Consider the following 22,064-nt stretch of genomic DNA (forward strand, 5'->3'; position numbering starts at 1 on the left):
AACTTGGCCTTTTATAACTGCAGAATTGATAAAATAAAGTACCAGTTAAATATTGGGGTCAGTATAATTGGCGTCTCCTCGTCCCCACAAATTTCTGGCCTTGCAATTATGTTAGAACAATTATAAAAGTACCAGTGAGACACTGGGGTCACTCTAATCAACGCATCCCCTCCCTACAAAATTGTTGCCCTTGTGGAAAAATTTGAAACCATTATTATTATTATTATTATTACTCTGAGCTCCTGGGAGAGTGCAGCAGGGGATCGCAGCAAATGGAGGAAAATGTGTTTTCTAAAGACTAGAGAATTTGAAAGTAACCATCTTCGTCATAGGGACGCCCTTCATGCAAATTTGAAAGCAACGCATCATCAGCAAAATCCACCAAACAATGACTGTGTGTGTCACAGAGAGGTTTAAAGCACGAAGCAAAGCTGGGTTCGCTGTCCACTCGAGAAGACATTTTGAACCAACGAATACATGCAGGTGTACCATTTGTGAGAAAGTGTGCAAGGCATCTGCTGGATTCAAGGTACACATGCGGTGTCACAAGGCTTAGGAATTGTTGAAGGTTTTTTAATGAACCCTCATTCATCGTCTTCGATGAGAGAATCCACCATTATTATTGCTATTGAAGGCAATGAGCTGGCAGAATCATTAAGATACTGGACGAAATGCTTCGTGGTATTTTCTCTGTCGCTACATTGTGAGTTCAAATTCTGCCTTTCGTCTTTTCGGGGTCAATGTAATCGACCGTCCCCCTCCCCCCAAATTTGAGGTCTTGTGCCTCCAGTAGAAAGGATTATTATTATTATTACAGTGGCAAGCTGACAGAATTGTTATTGCACCTGTCAAAAGCTGCAATGAGTTGCTGCGTTGTTTGCACAATCATCATCATCATCAATTGACATGTTTTCCATGCTGGCATGGGTTGGACGGTTTAACTGGAGCTGACCACAGCTGCCCTGACTCCATAATCCGTTTTGGCCTGGTTCCTAATGCTGACCCCTTTACAGAGTGTACCAGGTGCTTTCAGGCGGCACCAGCACCCACAAGCCTGCAAGGTTAGGATCTCTTAGTTAGGATGTAGGGGACAGGCTTGTATGCAAGGGCAGCCACATTGTGGGCAATATATGACCAGCATTGTCCAAACAACCTTAGGTTTAACATTAGGTTCAGAAATCACGTAAGGCTAGGGCTGTGTTGTATGACCCCTACACAATTCAGGATCACAACACATAAACCCAAAGCAATATAATCTCTTCTCCTCAAATGGGCCCTACTCTATATAACATTAGCCAAAAACAAATCAAAGAAGAAAAAGGTCCCATCCCCTTTAAATGAAACCTGTACAAATTTCTTTGAGGGATACCAAATAAGCCACCAATACCTCATTCAACAACTCCCTGCTCAAATGGGCCTTGATACCACAATTTCACTTGAAAATGATTTAACAGAGGGTGATATTAGGCTAGTCATGGCCTGGCTAATCTTGGACCGAAACGTATCTAAGTTGTATACGTATATCTTTATATATTAAACTGTAGTTGTGTGTGTATCTGTCTACTCCAATTTAGATTCCTAACTACTCCCACATTTTGCGGTGCAGTTTAACCAAAACCGGGTATCTTATAGTCGTGATTCATATTGAGCCCTTCTGGGTATTAGTGCGCGTCTACGATGAGTCTACGATTTAAAAAAAATTTACCATCATTTTTCCCCATTTTTAATTCATTTTTCGATCGGTTTTATATAAGGGAAGTAACTCTCTAAAAACGCTTATATAGTTATTTCCCTTACAAACCCTGCTAGTGTTATATATACACACGTATATAAGGCGGCGGGCTGGCAGACACGTTAGCGCACCGGGCGAAATGCTTAGCGGTATTTCGTCTGCCACTATGTTCTGAGATCAAATTCTGCTGAGGTCAACTTTGCCTTTCATCCTTTCGGGGTTGATAAATAAAGTACCAGTTTCGCACTGGGGTCGATATAATCGGCTCAATCCCTTCGTCTGTCCTTGTTTGTCCCCTCTATGTTTAGCCCCTTCTGGGCAGTAAAGAGATATATATATACACACGTAGAGATGTAATATATGAATAATAAATGTAACTATATATATATTGGTTTTCTACAGGAATTGGACTACTGTGAGTCGGTGGTTTTATCGGTCACCGATGATATTGGAATCAACACTATCCTCACCGAACTTCTCTCTGCTGCCAACAACCCCAACAGCTCGGCAGAGACCTGTTGTGCAGCTGTGAGCATTCTGAAAGTGTTCTGTGGCAAGACAAAGGCTGATTATTCTGCCTGTTGCTCTCAGCTGCTACGCACGCTCATTGCACTCTTCACGCACTCAGACGAACGTGTGCTGCTAGCGTCTTGGAAATGCTTGGATGCCATTGCTAAGGTAAGTGGTGGGCATGGTGGGACATCATTTTAACCCTTTTGTCACTAACTCGGCTGAAACCAGCTCTGGCTCTGTAGTACAAATGTCTTGTTTTCATAAGTTTTGAATTAAAATCTTCCACCAAACCTTAGTCACAATTTATGTTCCTAACACTAGCTGAATGATAACGAAGTTATTTTATTAAATTCTTTGTTATATTTAAAATTAATTGAAAGAAACACAAAGCATTTCAACAGAAATACAGTAACGAAGGGGTTAAGGGGTCATTTGATTGAAGTCAGGTTTTATTGAATAAGATTGTTTGGAGTTGAGTGAGATCATTAAGTTTAGCTGAGTACAGCCTGGTGGAGTGTAGATGATTAAAGCTTGATGGGGTTTAGCTAAGTAAGGCTTGGTGGGGTTAAGTAAAGCTTCATTGAGTTTAGCTGAGTACAGCCTGGTGGAGTGTAGATGATTAAAGCTTGATGGGGTTTAGCTAAGTAAGGCTTGGTGGGGTTAAGTAAAGCTTCATTGAGTTTAGCTGAGTACAGCCTGGTGGAGTGTAGATGATTAAAGCTTGATGGGGTTAGCTAAGTAAGGCTTGGTGGGGTTAAGTAAAGCTTCATTGAGTTTAGCTGAGTACAGCCTGGTGGAGTGTAGATGATTAAAGCTTGATGGGGTTTAGCTAAGTAAGGCTTGGTGGGGTTAAGTAAAGCTTCATTGAGTTTAGCTGAGTACAGCCTGGTGGAGTGTAGATGATAAAGCTTGATGGGGTTTAGCTAAGTAAGGCTTGGTGGGGTTAAGTAAAGCTTCATTGAGTTTAGCTGAGTACAGCCTGATGGAGTGTAGATGATTAAAGCTTGATGGGGTTTAGCTAAGTAAAGCTTCATTGAGTTTAGCTGGGTATAAAGCTTGGTTGATTTCTATTTTTTGTGAGATGGAATGTGCTCATTTAGTGGGGGAAGGTGAAAAGTTTGATGGAAAGCCCAAGGAAGGTGATTGGAGGTGGTCAAACAATGGAGGGACAAAAGGTAAGTTGAGAGAGAGAGAGAGAATGAATATATATTTCTGTGTGAGCATCTGTGTTTTTATATATATATGTGTGTTGTGTATATATACACACACACACACACACCCAAGTGTGCATATATTTGTGTGTGTAGTAAACATTCCGTTTTCCAAAATGCTTGGATCTGAAGCATACTTAATATATATGTACACACATAATCTTCACACACATACATATATATATATACATATACACACACACATATACACATACACACCCACACAGCAGAATTGAGATCCTAAACCCAAGGTGCCATGTAAAAAGCACCCAGTCCATTCTGGAGTGGTTGGCATTTAGAAAGGCACCGAGTTGTAGAAGCCAAAACAGAAAACAGGAACCAGATGCAGCTTCTGTCAAATCAATCCCAGCATGGAAAACGGACATTCAATGTTGGTGATATATACATATATATCATCATCATCATCGTTTAACGTCCGCTTTCCATGCTGTCATGGGTTGGACGATTTTGACTGAGGGCTGGCAAACCAGATCGCTGCACCAGACTCCAATCTTGATCTGGCAGTTTCTGCAGCTGGATGCCCTTCCTAACGCCAACCACTCCGAGAGTGTAGTGGGTGCTTTTTACGTGCCACCAGCACGGGGGCCAGTCAGGCGGAACTGGCACCCACCTCGCTCGAATCTTTTTACACATACCACCAGCACAGGTGCCAGTAAGGCGATGTTCGTAACGATCACGCTCGAATGGTGCCCTTTTATGTGCCACTGGTACGGAAGCCGGTTAGCCACTCTGTCAATGATCGTATGGTGGTCTTTGCACCCTGCCGGCACGAACGCCAGTCATCGAATTTGATCTTGATTTTGATTTGATTTCACTTGCATCAACAGGTCTTCGCAAGCAGAGTTTAAGTCATCCAAAGAAGGAAAAGGTATGCATAAGTGGGCTGGTTACACCTTTGGCATAGGCCATGAGGTTATGGTCTCATTTGGTTTGCCGAGTCTTCTCACGCACGGCATATTTCCTAAAGTCACGGTCACTAGTCATTTCCTTGGTGAGGCCTAAAGTTTGAAGGTCATGCTTCACCACTTCATCTCAGGTCTTCCTGGGTCTACCTTTTCCTCAACCGCTATGGTGTGGCACTTTTTCACACAGCTGTCCTCATCCATTCTCACCACATGACCATACAAGCACAGTTGTCTCTCTTGCACACCCCATCTGATGCTTCTTAGGTCCAACTTTTCTCTCAAGGTACCTACACTCTGTCGAGTATGCACACTGACATTACACATCCATCGGAGCCTACTGGATTCATTCCTTGCGAGCTTACACGTCCTCAGCAGTCACACACACACACACACATATATATATACATACATAAACACACGCATACACTCACACACATACACACATGTATATGCAGGTGTTGGTGTGGGTAAAATGTTTGTTTCCCGATCACATGGTTCCAGGTTCAGTCCCACTGTCTGGCACCTTGCACAAGTGTCTTCTATTTTAGCCCCAGCCTGACCAAATCTTTGAGAATGGATTTTGGTAAACTGAAAGAAACCCGTGCCTCTGTCTGTATCTTCGTCTCTCCTTATCTTGACACCATGTGACGCTTGTAAACGATTGTCTCTACCACACCTGACAAAAGCACATCCTTACCATCGCTAGGGCTACGCCTCAAAGGCTAGGCCCCTTCTCTTTACAGCCAGAAGATACCTCATCCCCTAACCATTATTCATTCTTTATTAAACACACAGCTGAGGCCCACAATGGAGTCTTTCTTTCAATCATCTGGGACAATGCTTCTGCTGTACACACACACCCTAGATTACCAGAAAAGGGGCCACTAGACTTCTAGGCATACTCCAGGGTCTTGCCCAGAGGTGTGTTGAGTCTCCTCTCTGCCTTTTCAACTTCTACTGTAATGGCCTCTGCTCTTAAGAAGCTTCATGTTGTCTTCAATCAGATATTCCCTTTCTTTTTCTCATCAGCTTCGTTGTATCAAACCCTGCACTGACTCCTGTGCCCACTTTTCCCACCCACACTGTTATCCCTTTGAAATTCCTTCTTTGTTCTTACTGTTCCACTCTTGTTGACTTACAAAAGTTGAAAACTTACATTGGAGGAAGACAAGGCAGTAGGGGGTGTCCTTTCTTCCAGCCCTGGCAGCTAAAAATTAACAGTTACCATGAAGGTAGCTTCCTAATAAGTATGGCACAACTTCAGTTTCACAGGATAAACAACAGATTCAGTCACGGAATGCTTTGCTTGTTGTCCAAAACAAGTCCTCTTCCATACAACTCTTTCACTTCAGCATAAAACTGTTAGACATCACGTTTGGTTTCTGGTTCTCCTTTGGCTCAGCACATCCTACTTTCCCAGCCACCCTCTCCAAAATGAGTGAAGGGCGATATTTCGTGGTTCTTTACGTTCTGAGTTCAAATTCTGTCGAGGTTGACTTTGCCTTTCATCCTTTTGGGATCGATAAATTAAGTACTGGTTGCATACTGAGGTCAATCTAATTGACTGGCCCTCTCCCCCCAAAAAATTTCAGGACTTGTGCCTAATGGAATAATGTTTACTCCATGGTTTACAATTGTTTCATCAACTTCAATTGACCAATCAAACATCATGTCTGTAGACATTGGTGATAATGAAGAATTAGTCATGTTTATTGTGTATGGCATATTATGTAACAGCACCAGTAATTGGTTCTTCAGAACCGTATGAATACAGTAATGCATGATTTTGTGTGTGTGTGTATATAAATAAAATATTTCTCTTCTTGCAGGATCTAAAGAACATGGACACTGGCGAGACAATCCAACAGATACGTCAGGCCATCCGATTCGCTACATCAGATTACAAAGGGACGGGTAAGGAATTACCTGGCTTCTGCCTCAGTGGGAAGGTAAGTTGTCCACCTCATCTCAACCTCACTGACCCATTATTATACACCAGACTGTCTGTGTGTCACAGTTTTGTCTATTATTATTTACTAGCCTGAAAAATTCATGGAAATTTATAAAAAATGTAAGCATGTGTAAATTGTGTGCAGGAGCCATGAGAAATATTTCTCTATTGTGACAGTTTAGGGCGAAATACTTAGCGGTATTTCGTGGTTCTTTACGTTCTGAGTTCAAATTCTGTCGAGGTTGACTTTGCCTTTCATCCTTCCAGGGTCGATAAATTAAGTACCAGTTATGCACTGGAGTCGATATAATCGACTTAATCCATCTTTCTGTCCTTGTTTGTCTCCTCAGTGTTTAGCGGCTTGTGGGTAGTAAAGAAATAGGTATTTTGTCTGTCTTTATATTCTGAGTTCAAATTCTGCGGAGGTCAACTTTCCCTTTCATCCAATAAATTAAGCAGCGATGTAATCAACTGGCCCCCTCACCACAAAAATTCCAGGACTTGTTCCTATAGTAGAGAAGTATATTGCAACAGTTACAAAATATAGAAAGAAGTGTAAAACTGATAACTAAATAATCCAGTCAAAATATCTCAGTTATGCAAACGTAAACGGAATTACTGTTTAACCTTAAAATACATTGTACATATTCAGAGAACCTTCTTGGTTTAGTAGTGCGGAACGTTTTTCTGGTTTTCTTTTAGTCATTTGGCAGTGGCCATGCTGGAGCACTGCCTTTTAGTTGAAGAAACGAACCCATGGACTTATTCCCTATAAGCCTGGTGCTTATTCTATCATTCTCTTCCACTGAACAGCTAAATTACAAGGACGCAAACACACCAACATCAGTTGTCAATTAATGGTGGTGGGGGCACAAACACAGACACATTCAATAATTAAAACAAATTCAAAATTTAAATTTCGGAACATAAGACTTAACCTGTTATCTGGTGTATAACCGAATTCAAATGGGTAGAAGACCTAAAACAAATGTGTGTGTTGTTGGGGTTGGGCCCTTTAATAGCAAGGTATTTGTAAAGACACATGGCTTAGTGGTTAGGAGTGTTCAGCTCTCAGTCAAAAGGTTGTGAGGTCAATTCCTAGTGATATATCACATCCTTGAGCAAGACACTTTATTCCACATTGCTCCTGTCCACTCAGCTGGCAAAAGTGAGTTAGACCTATAAATCAAAGGGACCAGCCTTGTCACATTCTATGCCATGCAGAAATCTCCTTCAGAACAACGTTAAGGGTACACATGTCTGTGGAGTACTCAGCCACTTGCAAAATAATTTCATGAGCAGGCTGTTCCATTGATCAGATCATCTGGAACACTCATTGTCGTAACCAACAGTGTGCCTCTGTGTGTGTGTGTGTGCGCGCGCCTGTGTGTGTGTGTGCCTGTGTGTGTGTGTGTGTATTATATTGAAGCTGTTTCTTTTTGTCTTCCCTGCAGAGCATCAGCCCTTTACTGCCAATTTTCCGTGAAGGTATTCTACACGGCAGCCCTGAACTGAAGGAAATGTCTGCCGAGGGTCTTGGTGAAATCATTCAGCTGACCAGTGCTCCGGCCCTCTCACCATCGGTCATCAACATCACTGGACCACTCATTCGTATCCTGGGTGACCGCTACCCTTGCAATGTGAAAGTTGCAGTTCTGGAGACATTGAACCTTCTGTTGAATAAGGTAAGTCTATAAATGGAGGAGTTTGACCACTGGTCAAGATGCTTCCCATGGCGAGATAGGTTTCTTTCTCTCTCCTCCCTTCTCTAGCACTCCCTCTTCTCCCTTATCTTCTCTAGCTTTACCTCTCTCCCTGCTCTCTTCCTCTCCCCACCCTCTCTAGCTTTACCCCATCCCCACCCCTCTCAATCTCCTCTAGCTCTCTGCCCTCTTTAGCTCTGCTCCATCCCCACTCCTCTCCTCACCCCCTCTAGCTCTCTTCCTGTCCCTACTCTCTTAGAAAAAGCTGCATCAATCCATTTCTATGGAAACAGAATGGTGAATTTTAAAATGATGATGACAGTGATTCACTTATTTCAATTTCCATCAAGCAAATTTCTTAATAAGGTTTTGGTTTGCCTAGGGCTATAGTGAAAGACCCTTGCCCAAGGTGCCATGCCATGGGACTGAACCTGAAACCATTTGGTTGTAAAACAAACTCGTTAATCACAAGCGTCTATACCTGCATCTGTATGTATATATACACATCACAAACGCACACTCCCATGAGGTGGGGTACCAAAAAGCTTCTCCAACTAGTTCCGTAGTGCACCAACAGAGTTCCACTGCAGCGTTTTGAAGCGTTTGAGGGAGGACATCCAACGAAAGTGACCAGATCTATACAGCATGAAGAACTGAATTCTGGACAACAGTGCACCCTTTCACCAAGCTCCCCTCACCTTCTGAGTTTCTTCCCAAAAGCATGGTATCGCTTCTGTACTTGCCTTATTCACCAGATTTAGTACCTGCAGACTTCCATCTGTAGTGGTTATATATAGACAGTTCCAGGTGTTGATGTGGCTGCATATATATTGTTACAAGAGTTCATATAGAGATGAGGAATAAATTCAAGAACTGTATATTTACTACATAAAATTATTTTTTATTTCCTGGTCGATGACGATACATAATCAAACTGTAGAATCTATGCAAGAAAGTTCAGAGGTAGAAGATATAGAAATAACAGCTAAGTGGTTGTTTTTCAGTCATGTGGCATAGAGAAATAGACGGACACAGCAATGACGTGAATGGCTCTAAGTCTAATCAACTAAGAAGCAAAGATCAGGGTTAGCTAGCTGTTTTTTATTAATGCAATGCTAGACATTCTTGAAACTTCCAAGAGAAACGCTAAGCTTCTTAATTAAGAACCATGTCTCATGACACAGATGCTTCAAGAAACTTAGTAAAGGGAGGTTACTCTATAATCTTTCTTGCAAGGGAGATCATTCAATTATCCAGCTATCGCTACACATCCCTTCCCCAAGATGAATATGCAGCTCTAAAGTCTTGTTTTAACATCATTGTTGAGATCCAGAGCAAATCACAGAAGATTCTTGACTTGGATACGAGAAATAACTTCCAGGACAGATTCCCAAAGTGACAGGAATGCTGGGACAGGTGTATTGCTGTGCAAGGTGACTATTTTGAAGGAGATGTTAGAGCTTGGGTAAATAAGTCATTCTTTATTAAACATATCTAGTCCAACCCATGCCAGCATGGAAAACGGACGTTAAACGACGATGATAAAGAGGATGAGTGCAGGAGCTTTGTGATAGTACCTCATATACCTTCCACCCTTCTATATACTCAAAACGTCTCACACACACTCGTCTGATATACACCACACTTCCGTTACATGACCACCACCTCTCAATTTCTGCATTTTACAGGTCGGCGCAATCATGAAGCCATTCCTACCTCAGTTACAGACAACGTTCACGAAGGCCCTCAATGATGCCAACCGCACGGTGAGGTTAAGAGCAGCATCTGCCATGGGGGGCCTCATTGTGATACATACTCGGGTGGAACCTCTCATCACCGAGTTACATACAAACATCAAAACCACAGACGATACCAGCATCAGGTGAGTACCATCCTTCATCTGCCCTTCCTTGTTGCTTAGCCCCAGCTCACAGATCTAACCATCCCCTCTTTTATTCGGTCATAGTGTACCTAGGAAGACATCATTTAATGTGTCGTTCCTTGTTGTTTAGCCCAAAGTCAGTCCTGATCCAACTGACCTACGGTCAAAGACGTTCCAGCTGTGACCATCCTGTTTGTTTTTGTTCAGACATAGTGTATTTGGGACAACATTATCTAATTTATCCTTTGCTGTTCAGCAGCCCTTAATCTCTCTCTCACCAATCCTTGTTTATTTTCCAGGGACACAACATTGCAGGCTCTGCGGAACTGTGTGGGTGGATCAAAGGGAAAGATAAGCGACAATCTTCGAAAGACACTGAGCGGGACCCTGCTACGGTTGTTGAACAGCCCTGAGGACACGACACGCCTGATTGCAGCTGGCTGCCTTGGGGCCCTGACTGTTACATTGCCAGACAGTGATTTCACTGACATGATGAATAGCCATTTGATGGGTAAGAAGTGGCAGCTGGTGTGAAGTGTACACACACACACACATGTATATGCAACACACACACACATGTATACATATACACACACACGCATGTATACATACACACACACAGACATATATATGCAACACACACAAACAGACATATATATGCAACACACACACATGTATACATACACGTACACAGGCATATATATGCAACACACACACATGTATACATATACACACACACATGTATACATATACACACACACACACATATATATATATATGCAACACACACATGTATACATACACACACACACAGACATATATGCAACACACACACATGTATACATATACACACACACATATATATATGCAACACACAGATGTATACATACACACACAGACATATATGCATCACACACACACACATACATGTATACATATACACACACACACACACACACACATATATATATATGCAACACACACACACACACATATGCATGTGTACAAGGTCTGATGAGAAAGTACTGAGACTGGTGTTATTAAAAAGAAAACTACAGCATTTAATCCCCCTCAAAGTTGTCCCCTTAACCCATAACAGTTCAACATTCAAGGGCAATCTGTGCCAAGCAACTTCATTCTGCGTACTTTAGCTCTGTTACCGTAGCAACAATCCTACTACTTTACAATCAGATCTTATATATATGTATATATATATAAATATATATATATGTATATATATATGTATATATATATAAATATATATATGTATATATATATGTATATATATATGTATATATATATAAATATATATATGCATATATATGTATGTATATATATTTATGTATATATATATGTATATAAATGGAGTTGAACGAAGATGTTATTGAAATTCTTTTACTTTCAACATATGTTTCGAAGACAACATTGGATTTATTCCAAAGGAATAAACGGTGTAAAATGCAATCTTCTCATCAGGAATGAAAGAAAATGCTATATACCAGTGTAAAATTTCTTCCGGTACCGATGTCTACTTCTACATAGGCGCATCCTCTTCCCAGTTATCTAAGAGAATTTCAAATCATTATTCATCATTTAGGGATAGCAGAAAACGCCATAGCACAGGGCTAAGTAAATTGGTTTGGCATCTTAAAGACAACAATAAAGATTTTAAGTTAGATTGGTTCATCCTGTTCGTATCTTTTCCTTATGATAAGGGCAAGAGATTTTGTAACATTTGCAACTCTGAACTCTTCCATATTCTCTTCTCTAAGAATCACCTTGTTAACACACTCATAAAGCGATCTTACAAATGTAAACACTGGCAGAAACATACCTTTAACTCATATAAGTGATTTCGCCAGTCTTTATAGTTTGAACAGTTAGTTTAACTTGCACTTTACTTCTATAGAGAAATCTACTTCCAAGTCTTTGATCGTTTTTTCAACCAACATATCCCTCTTTATTTGTTCTCTACTTATTATTTCTTTAACCCTTCTCTTTCTAGTATCTACCTTTGACGTCAAATCTACTAACGTTTTTTTTAAATACTTAATAACGTTCTGTTTATCATGTAGGCAGTCATCGTATTTGTTATAATGTCTTGTTGTTGAGATAGGCTCTCTTTCTTTCCTGATGGGAAGATTGTATTTTACACCGTTTATTCCTTTGGAATAAAACTAATGTTGTCTTCGAAACATATGTCGAAAGTAAAAGGATTTCAATAACATCTTCATTCAACTCCATTTATTTACTTATACTACACAAATTACTGCACATTAACCTGGAGTTTCTACCTTTGAATAGGTCGCTTCATCCGTGTTACTTGCGTGAATTTTGCTACCCTGGTAACTCTTTATTGAATTTTCCATGTTAAGGGTAGACAAAGAATAATTCATTCATCAATTTATATATATGTATGTATGTATATATATATATATATGTATATATGTATGTATATATATATATGTATTATATATATATATATGTATGATATATATATATATGTATATATATATATATAATGTATGTATATATATAATATATATATGTATGTTATATATATATATGTATATATATGTATATATATATATGTATGTATATATGTAAGTATATATATAATATATATATGTATGTATATATATACTATATATATATGTATGTATGTATATATATACTATATATATGTATGTATATATATACTATGTATATATGTATGTATATATATAATATATATATGTAGTATTCCCTCATTACCCTGTCTAGCTCAAACATTTTTTTTTTTCGTTTAGACTTGTCTCCAGGTTCATAGCCACTCTGATTTTTCAATTTTTCAATTTTTCGTTTAGCATTGTCTCCCGATTCATACAAACCCATTTGCTAGCTCACGATTAACAGAACCTCTTTACTCAGCTACGGTGCACCCGCCCTCCCACCCCCACCACGCATGCCGGAAGTTCCTATTCTCTTCCATTCCGGGGTTGCTTCCCATGAAGACTGCAAATGCTCACCATCCCTACCCCTCCCTACCCCTAGTCTCGACCTATGTAAGGTAATGTTCATACAGTGCAAAATATGAAAGGCTAGCGTTATGCAGGTTGTACTGAAGGCTACTTTACTACTTCATTTCTTGCACATGAATTCTGCCAAATGCGAGCTTTCTTTTCAGGTACACGAAGCTACTGTCCACCGTCCCAGGGTTTCTAGAGCCATGCCTTCCACACCCTCAGGGTTGGCACCCTCAACGTTGGCACTCTGAAAGGTAGGCTGGTGAGATAGTCGAGATGCTTGAACGGAGATGTGTGGATATATGTTGCATGCAAGAAATAAGGTGGAGAGGAGGATCAGCTAGGTTCCTCACAGGCAAGGAACACAGGTACAAGATTTTCTGGGCAGGGAACACTGACGGGGTTGGTGGCGTGGGTATACTTATCGCTGAGAAATGGGTAGATAAAGTAATTGAGGTAATCAGAGTAAGTGACAGAATACTTAAGATTAGATTAGTGCTTCATCATAGTTTAGCAACCATTATATCAGCCTATGCTCCTCAGTCGGGGCTACCGATGGACAGAAAGACCAATTCTATGACACTCTACTGCAGACTACCTCATTGACGAACGACAGAGACCTTATCTTTGTGGCTGGTGACTTCAATGGTCACGTTGGACGACATGCTGGGGGCTTCCATGGCGTACATGGAGGCTATGGCTATGGCTCCCGCAACGAGGAGGGAACCAGGCTGCTGGAGTTCTGCGATGCAAATAATCTTATGATTTGCAACACTAACTTCAGGAAACCTACCAGCCACCTAGTCACTTACCAATCGGGCCAACATACCAGCCAAATTGACTACATCCTTACAAGGCAAAGGGAGAGATGGCTGCTTATAAATGCCAAAACCTTCCCAGGTGAAGAATGTACCCCACAACATAGACTGGTAGTTAGTGACTTTAGGATCAGGACTAGGAGGACAACCAGAAGACGACAAATATGGAGAAGAAGGATCTGGAAGCTTAAAGATCCTGCAAATGGACAGAGATTTAGGGACATATTACTTGAAGCCTCTGACGAAGTAGAAGGGGATAGAGCATCACAGGGGGTAGAAGACAGCTGGACGTTTCTAAGGGACAACCTGCTGAGAGCCACTGACCAGATCTGTGGCTGGTGCAAAGTCCCCTCTCGACCTAGAATAATGTGGTGGTGGAACAATATTGTAGACAGGGCTATTAGAGAAAAGAGACAGGCTTGGAAGGTCTGGAAAAATGGGGGTAGCAGGGAATTGTATCAGACTGCCAAAAGAGAAGCTAGGAGACAGGTTTATTTAGCCAGAGGGGAAGCAGATAAGAAAAAATTTGCCAATGTTCTGTGCCGTGAGGACCAAAGACTGGAGGTGTTTCGTGTTGCAAGACAGTGTGTGAGAGAGAATCGTGATGTGGTAGGAGAGAAGTGTGTTCGCATGGAAGATGGTTCACTTGCGCTAAATGAGGATGCAAAGAGAGAGGTTTGGAGATGCCACTATGAAAGCTTGCTGAATGAGAAAATGAATGGGATAAAGAGAGTCTGCCGAATGTTGACCCAACAGAGGGACCAGCTATCCGAGTTGATAGTTCCGTGGTAGCTAAGGCAATAGAAGCATGAAGACAGGGAAAGCCCCAGGCCCATCAGGAATCACTGCAGAGATGCTCAAAATGTCTGGTAGTGTCGGCTATAGCCTAGTCACCATATAGTTAATCAGGTGATACACAAAGGGGTCATACCAATGACTGGTGTAGCAGTATAATAGTCAACTGCTACAAAGGTAAAGGTGATGCCCTAGATACAAATAACTACAGAGGTATCAAGCTGTTGGACCAGGTGATGAAGGTTACGGAGAGGGTCATAGCCCAACTAATTAGAGAGAGAGTTAGTTTAGATGAGATGCAGTTTGGGTTTGTGCCAGGGAAAAGTACTACTGATGCTATATTCCTGGTAAGGCAGCTGCAGGAGAAATACCTAGCCAAAGATAAGCCCCTGTACCTGGCTTTTGTTGACATGGAGAAAGCCTTCGACAGGGTCCCCCGATCCCTTATCTGGTAGGCAATGAGAAAACTAGGGATAGATGAATGGTTAGTGAGAGCTGTGCGGGCCATGTATAGGGACGCCGCTAGTAGGGTGAGGGTTGGAAATGAGTACAGTGAAGAATTCCAGGTAGAGGTAGGGGTCCACCAAGGCTCAGTACTCAGCCCCCTCCTATTTATCATAGTCCTCCAGGCAATAACGGAGGAATTCAAGACAGGATGCCCTTGGGAGCTCCTCTATGCTGATGACCTTGCTCTAATTGCTGAGTCGCTATCAGAACTGGAGGAGAAGTTTCAGGTGTGGAAACAAGGATTAGAATCGAAGGGCCTCAGAGTCAATCTAGCTAAAACCAAAGTCGTAATCAGTAGGAAGGTAGACAAATCACAAACGCCTTAAGGTAGTTGGCCTGCTCGATCTGTAGAAAAGGTGTAGGTAGAAACTCTATAAGATGCACCAAGTGTAAGCTATGGACACATAAGAGGTGCAGCAATGTCAAAGGAAGGCTAACTAGGAAGATGGTTTTTGTATGTGGCAGATGCTCAGGAACAATAAACACTGAAAATGCTCTGAGACCAACTTCCGTCACTTTCCAGGGAGAAAAACTAGAAATAGTTGATAGTTTCCGTTACCTAGGTGACCAAGTCAGCAGCGGGGGGCGGGTGTGCTGAAAGTGTAACTGCTAGAGTAAGAATAGCTTGGTCAAAGTTCAGAGAGCTCTTACCTCTGCTGGTGACAAAAGGCCTCTCGCACAGAGTGAAAGGCAGACTGTATGATGCGTGTGTACGAACAGCCATGCTACATGGCAGTGAAACATGGGCCGTGACTGCTGAGGATATGCGTAAGCTCGCTAGAAATGAAGCCAGTATGCTCCGATGGATGTGTAATGCCGGTACTCACACTCGGCAGAGTGTAAGTACCTTGAGAGAAAAGCTGGACCTAAGAAGCATCAGTTGTGGTGTGCAAGAGAGACGTTGCGCTGGTATGGTCATGTGGCGAGAATGGATGAAGATAGTTGTGTGAAAAAGTGCCACACCCTAGCGGTTGAGGGAACCTGTGGAAGAGGCAGACCCAGGAAAACCTGGGACGAGGTGGTGAAGCACGACCTTCGAACTTTAGGTCTCACTGAGGAAATGACTAGAGACCGAGACCTCTGGAAGTGTGCTGTGCGTGAGAAGACCCGGCAGGACAAGTGAGTCCACAACCCGTGGCCTTCTACATGGGATGGAGCCAGCCTACGTATGCATACCTTCCCTTCTTGGGACACAAAACTCTACTTGTGAAGACGTGTTGAGGCAAGTGAGGATCAGAATCGAAATCGATCAATGGAAATTGCGGATGTGCTACCAGTGCCGGTGGCATGTCGAAACTCTGCTTGTGAAGACCCATTGAGGCAAGTGAGGATCAGAATCGAAATCGATCAATGGAAATTGCAGATGTGTTACCAGTGCCGGTGGCATGTAAGAGAACTTTCCGTTTCGCGACCGTTGCCAGCACCGCCCCGTTTTGTGTCCGTTGCCAGCCTCGCCTGGCCCTCGTGCCGGTGGCACATAAAAAGCACCATCCGTTCGTGGCCGTTTGCCAGCTCTGTCTGGCACCAGTGCGGGTGGCACGTAAAATGCACCCACTACACTCACGGAGTGGTTGGCGTTAGGAAGGGCATCCAGCCGTAGAAACACTGCCAGATTTGACTGGGCCTGATGAAGCCTTCTGGCTTCACAGACCCCAGTAGAACCGTCCAACCCATGCTAGCATGGAAAACGGATGCTAAATGATGATGATGATGATGATGATATATGTATGTATATTATATACTATGTATATATGTATGTATATATATACTATATATATATGTATGTATATATATACTATATATATATGTATGTATATATATATACTATATATATATGTATGTATATATATACTATATATATATGTATGTATATATATACTATATATATAGTATGTATATAATATACTATATATATATGTATGTATATATATATATATATATATATGTATATTATACTATATATATATGTATGTATATATATACTATATATATGTATGTATATATATATACTATATATATATATATGTATATATATATACATACATATATGTATGTATATATATATACTATATATATACTATATATATATATATATATAGGTATGTATATATATAATATATATATGTATGTATATACTATATATATATGTATGTATATATAATATATATATATATATGTATGTATATATATATATAATATATATATATGTATATATATATATGTAATATATGTGTGTGTATAGTTTTCTATGTGGCTGGCTCCTGTCAAGTGTCCTATCCACCATACATACATGGAAGATGGACGTTAAACAATGATGATACACACTCATACATATATATGAAAAGACGCACACATTTATAGATTATATTCACATCCCCATTGGTGAGGGTTAGTGACAGGAAGGGCATCTGGTTGTTAAGGATCTACCTCAACAAATCCCATCTGATCCATGGTGGTGGATGATGATGATGATGCTGTTGCTGGTGTGTGAAGCATGAGAGAACTGCATCATCATCCGTTTTTCATGCTGGCATGTGTTGGACGGTTTGACAGGAGCTGACTTGCCACACAACTGACCATCATCATCATTGTTCGACCGTGGTCGAGACAATGGAATTTACCATGCTACGCTAGACTTCACGGTCCATCATGGCATTACGGAGGTCCTGTTGCTGGATGCCTGTATCCCTGGAGATTACATCAGGGTAGGAGAGTGTGCGCCCTCTGGTATTGCGAGCAGATGGCTTCCAGAGGAGAAGAGTAGAAATTACCTTGTTTTCTGCTCTACAACAATGTCCAGCAAACTGAACTCTCCTACCTTTCACAAGAGATGGTATATATGTATGTATATATATATATATATATACCATCATCATCATTGTTCGACCATGGTCGAGACAATGGAATTTACCATGCTACACCAGACTTCATAGTCCATCATGGCATTACGGAGGTCCTGTTGCTGGATGCCTGTATCCCTGGAGATTAGATCAGGGTAGGAGAGCGTGCGCCCTCTGGTATCGCGAGTAGATGGCTTCCAGAGGAGAAGAGTAGAGATTACTTCTTTTTCAGCTCTACAACAATGTCCAGCAAACTGGACTCTCCTACCTTTCACAAGAGATGACACAGGTGGTAGTTTCCCATATATTTGTACTTTGGTTGGATGACGCTTCCACGAGAGATTTTGAGCTCTCATAAGGAGGCGAGTGTAGGTTCTATCCAACTGCCTCTCAAGCTTCTTTGATAACGTCCAGGTTTCTGAGCCATATAGTAGAACCAAGCTCTGCTGTCTGATTCGACATGGTTGCCATGGTTGGAAGCCCTTCTTAACATCAACCACTTTTACAGGGTGTGTTGGGTTTTTTTTTTTTGTGTATGTCCCCAGCAGCAGTGAGGTCACCAGGTAACTTTGCTGGGCAAGACCCCACCCAACTGGGGGAGCAGGGGTCCTACACCCTGGTTATGGGTGTATAATGAAGTGGGTGGGGGTGTAATGAATAGTCAGTGGTAGAAGGAGGAGGTAATTAGGAGGATTTTTTGTGGGGGAGGATTCAGTGGGGACATATTATGTGCAGGGTAAGGGGAGAAACAGCAGAGGTCAGCATGGGTGGGCATGGATTGTACATATAAATTTTTTTGGGTATTTAATCATTTTTTACTCGTTTCATTTGACTGTGGCCATGCTGGGGCACCTCCTTCAAGAACGTTTTCAAACAAATTGAGCACAAGATTTTTTGTTTTTAATGCCTATCAGTCTCTATTGCCAAACTGCTGCGTTATGGGGCCATAAGCACACCAAGGAGGCACGTGGCTTAGTGGTTTGGGTGTTGGACTCATCATTGTAAGACTGTGGTTTCAATTCTTGGACCAGGCATTGCATTCAATGATTGATGCATTTAAACTGGAATGCTGTTGTAAACTTACACTATGAAGGAACTTGTTATTCTCCACAAAGGTTTGTGTGAAATTTACCCCAGTATGGCACTGGTACTTTATCAACCCTGATACACAAACACATACATGCAAACACGCACACACAGTGGGCTTCTGCCAGTTTCCGTCTACCAGATCCACTCACAAGGCTTTGGTCAGCCCAGAGTTTACAGTAGAAAAACACTTGCTTCGTGTGCGATTCGAACCCTTGATCATATGGTTGAGAAGACGTGTGTTAACTTCTTTTCTGTTTCCCTACAGATACGGACAATGGATCAGACTGGACCCTGCGACATGGACGCAGCGTTGCCCTTGCTGTAGCCATCAAAGAAGGGGCTGACCGTGTCCTGGTTCCCAGCCTCCAGCCTGCCGTCTTCCAAACTGTCACACACTTCACTGCTGCTGACAGGGTAAGTCATTCCAATGAAATTTCCCAGCCTTTCTCCATCTTCTTTTTTCTCTTTCTTTTCCTTCATCATCTTCGTTTAGCGTCCGCTTTCCATGTTGGCATGGGATGGACGGTTCGACCGGGGATCTGGGAAGCCAGAAGGCTGCACCAGGCTCCAGTCTTGATCTGGCAATGTTTCTACAGCTGGATGCCCTTCCTAACGCCAACCACTCCGTGAGTGTAGTGGGTGCTTTTTACGTGCCACCTGCACTGGTGCCAGGCGAGGCTGGCAACGGCCACGGTCAGATTGGTGCATTTTATGTGCCACTGGCACGGAAGCCAGTTGAGGCAATGCTGGCATCAGCCACGATTCGGATAGCGCTTTTTACGTACCACCAGTCCAGGGGTCCTGGCAACTGCCGGGTGCCAGTCATAGGATTGGTTCAATTTCGATTCCCTCTCATTATTCCTCCATCTTCTTTATTTTTTCCCCCATATTTCCTCCCTTATAACTCCTTATCTCTTTATGACTGATATCCAATCTACAGTGGAGAAGGCTAGCCACTGGATTGGGTTAAAAAGAGACGATGAGCGATGGCTAGAAGGATATTGAGCTTGACTTCATAACAAGCTGATCTAGCAAGCGGGGCCTCATATCAGTGAGGGGGGCCGGTGCGCATTGATGCCATCGAGAGGTAGGCCCCGAAACGGCGCGCATTCTCTCCTGATGACCCCATACACTTGCTAGCTTCCGGTATGCGGAGTTTTTGACTGGTAGCACTTGCATGTGCAAGTTGTTTGCAAGACACCCCTATTATATCCCCTTATCTCTCTGATTACTCTTCCTTATTATCTCCTTTATCCTTTCCTCCTTCTCCATGACCCTATTATCTCTCCCCTATTATTCCCCCTCATCTCCCTTATTGCTCCTCCTCTTTCTTGCTTTCTCCCTCATCACCACCACCATCCCCCATATCTCCTTTATCTTTCCCTCCTTATTGTGACAATAAATTACCCTTTTGGTACACCGTATCTTTTCTTTGAATCTTTAATACATCTATAATATAAAGAAAGCCAGGAGACATGAGATGAATATATATTTCACCAGGTGATATCCTTGGGGTTTCACCTGTTTCACAGCCAACATGATACTAAAATAATTTATTTTAGTGTATAATAAATCCTGCAGTAATGTTTGCACTAGTGTGTATGTTATAAATTGCATAGTACTATTGTACATTTTACAAACCAATGCAAGTACTGAAGGCTATCTCTTCAAATCAACAAAATATGGTTCCTCTCAGATCTCTGAACCTAAGCAAGACTAATTGTTCTTTCATCATCATCATCGTTTAACGTCCGTTTTCCGCGCTGCACGGGTTGGACGGTTCAACCGGGTCTGGGGAGCCAGGGGCTGCCCCAGGCTCCAGTCTGATCTGGCAATGTTTCTACAGCTGAATGCCCTTCCTAACGCCAACCACTCCGCGAGTGTAGTGGGTGCTTTTTACGTGCCACCCGCACACTATTATAAAAATCACCCAATATTAACCCTTTAGTATTTAAACTGGCCATATCCGGCCAAAATGGCTAATCTGTTTTATGTTCAAACTGACCAGATCCAGGCTCTCACACCTACCCTACAATGTTATTCTACATGAAGTAATTACACCATCAAGATCTTGAAGATATGAGATAATGCATGATTAATTCAAATCAATGGGAATCAATAGGCATTATGTTTGATTGAATAATCTGAACACTAAAGGGTTAATGTAACATTGTCAGTAAATGCCACAGCAACCACCATTAATTATGATGTATATATAAATCTTGTTGTTTGTTTTCCCCAGATACCAATCTGCCTAAGTGGGCTACGGGCTGCTACCTATGTGTTAAGTTACCAAATCACCAACAGTCTTGAACCCTCCACTGAAATTTTGGCTCTTTTAGCCAAGGTAGGTACACCACTTTCCCTGCCTGAGAGAGAGAAAGAGAGTAATTCTGTACATACGGGTGTGTGTGTGTGTGTGTGTCTCTTTAAGTAATCCTTTCTACTAAAGGCACAAGGCCTGAAATTTGGGGGGAGGCAACTGGTCAGTTACATCAACCCCAGCATGCAACTGGTACTTAATTCATAGACCTGGCAAAGATGAAAGGCAAAGTCGACCTCAGTGGAATTTGAACTCAGAACGTGAAGACAAAGGAAACACCACTCAGCATTTCGCCCAGCATGCTCAGTCTGTCTGTTCGACACCTTTATATATATAATAATGTATGTGTGTGTAAATATATATTTCACCAGGTGATATCTATAAGGTTTCACCTGTTTCACTGCCCTTATTCTCTCTCTCTCTCTCTCACACCTTGTACCTCCTCTACAGCATGACACCTGTTTCCCTCTCTCTCTCTGTCCCACTCTAACCTTTCATCATCTGACACAAAATCCCCTCCCCCCAATGGCACCCCCACCCCTCTCAAAAATTCCTTGTTTTACTTGGTGACCCTGCCCGTGTTGGTGCCATTTCAAAGACATCCAGTCCACTCTGTGAAGTAGTTGGCATCTGGAAGGGCATCCAGTTGTAAAAACCTTGTCAAAACTGACCTCACCTGTGCTGGTGCTGCATGGAAAGCACTCAGCCCACTCTGTGGAGCGGTTGGCGTTATGAAGGGCACTGGCCAGCCCCAGGTTCCTACTTGAAC

At 42.0% G+C, this 22,064-nt stretch overlaps 2 protein-coding genes across 2 annotated transcripts in view; one reads left to right on the plus strand and one right to left on the minus strand.

Annotated features, from left to right (window-relative positions):
* Window positions 1-22,064, minus strand: part of LOC118768486 (putative uncharacterized protein DDB_G0282133) — a 389,663-nt gene that overhangs the window by 320,351 nt on the left and 47,248 nt on the right. The gene's annotated exons all lie outside the window — the stretch shown is intronic.
* LOC115226294 (eIF-2-alpha kinase activator GCN1) overlaps window positions 1-22,064 on the plus strand; it is a 156,044-nt gene that overhangs the window by 131,792 nt on the left and 2,188 nt on the right. The window contains exons 43-49 of the mRNA XM_029797282.2: window positions 2,135-2,410; window positions 6,212-6,331; window positions 7,788-8,018; window positions 9,725-9,918; window positions 10,218-10,429; window positions 19,238-19,386; window positions 21,215-21,319. Coding sequence (XP_029653142.1) covers window positions 2,135-2,410; window positions 6,212-6,331; window positions 7,788-8,018; window positions 9,725-9,918; window positions 10,218-10,429; window positions 19,238-19,386; window positions 21,215-21,319 — 1,287 coding nt within the window. The remainder of the gene's footprint in view (window positions 1-2,134; window positions 2,411-6,211; window positions 6,332-7,787; window positions 8,019-9,724; window positions 9,919-10,217; window positions 10,430-19,237; window positions 19,387-21,214; window positions 21,320-22,064) is intronic.

Source organism: Octopus sinensis, linkage group LG30, assembly GCF_006345805.1.
Source record: "Octopus sinensis linkage group LG30, ASM634580v1, whole genome shotgun sequence".
Taxonomy (NCBI): domain Eukaryota; kingdom Metazoa; phylum Mollusca; class Cephalopoda; order Octopoda; family Octopodidae; genus Octopus; species Octopus sinensis.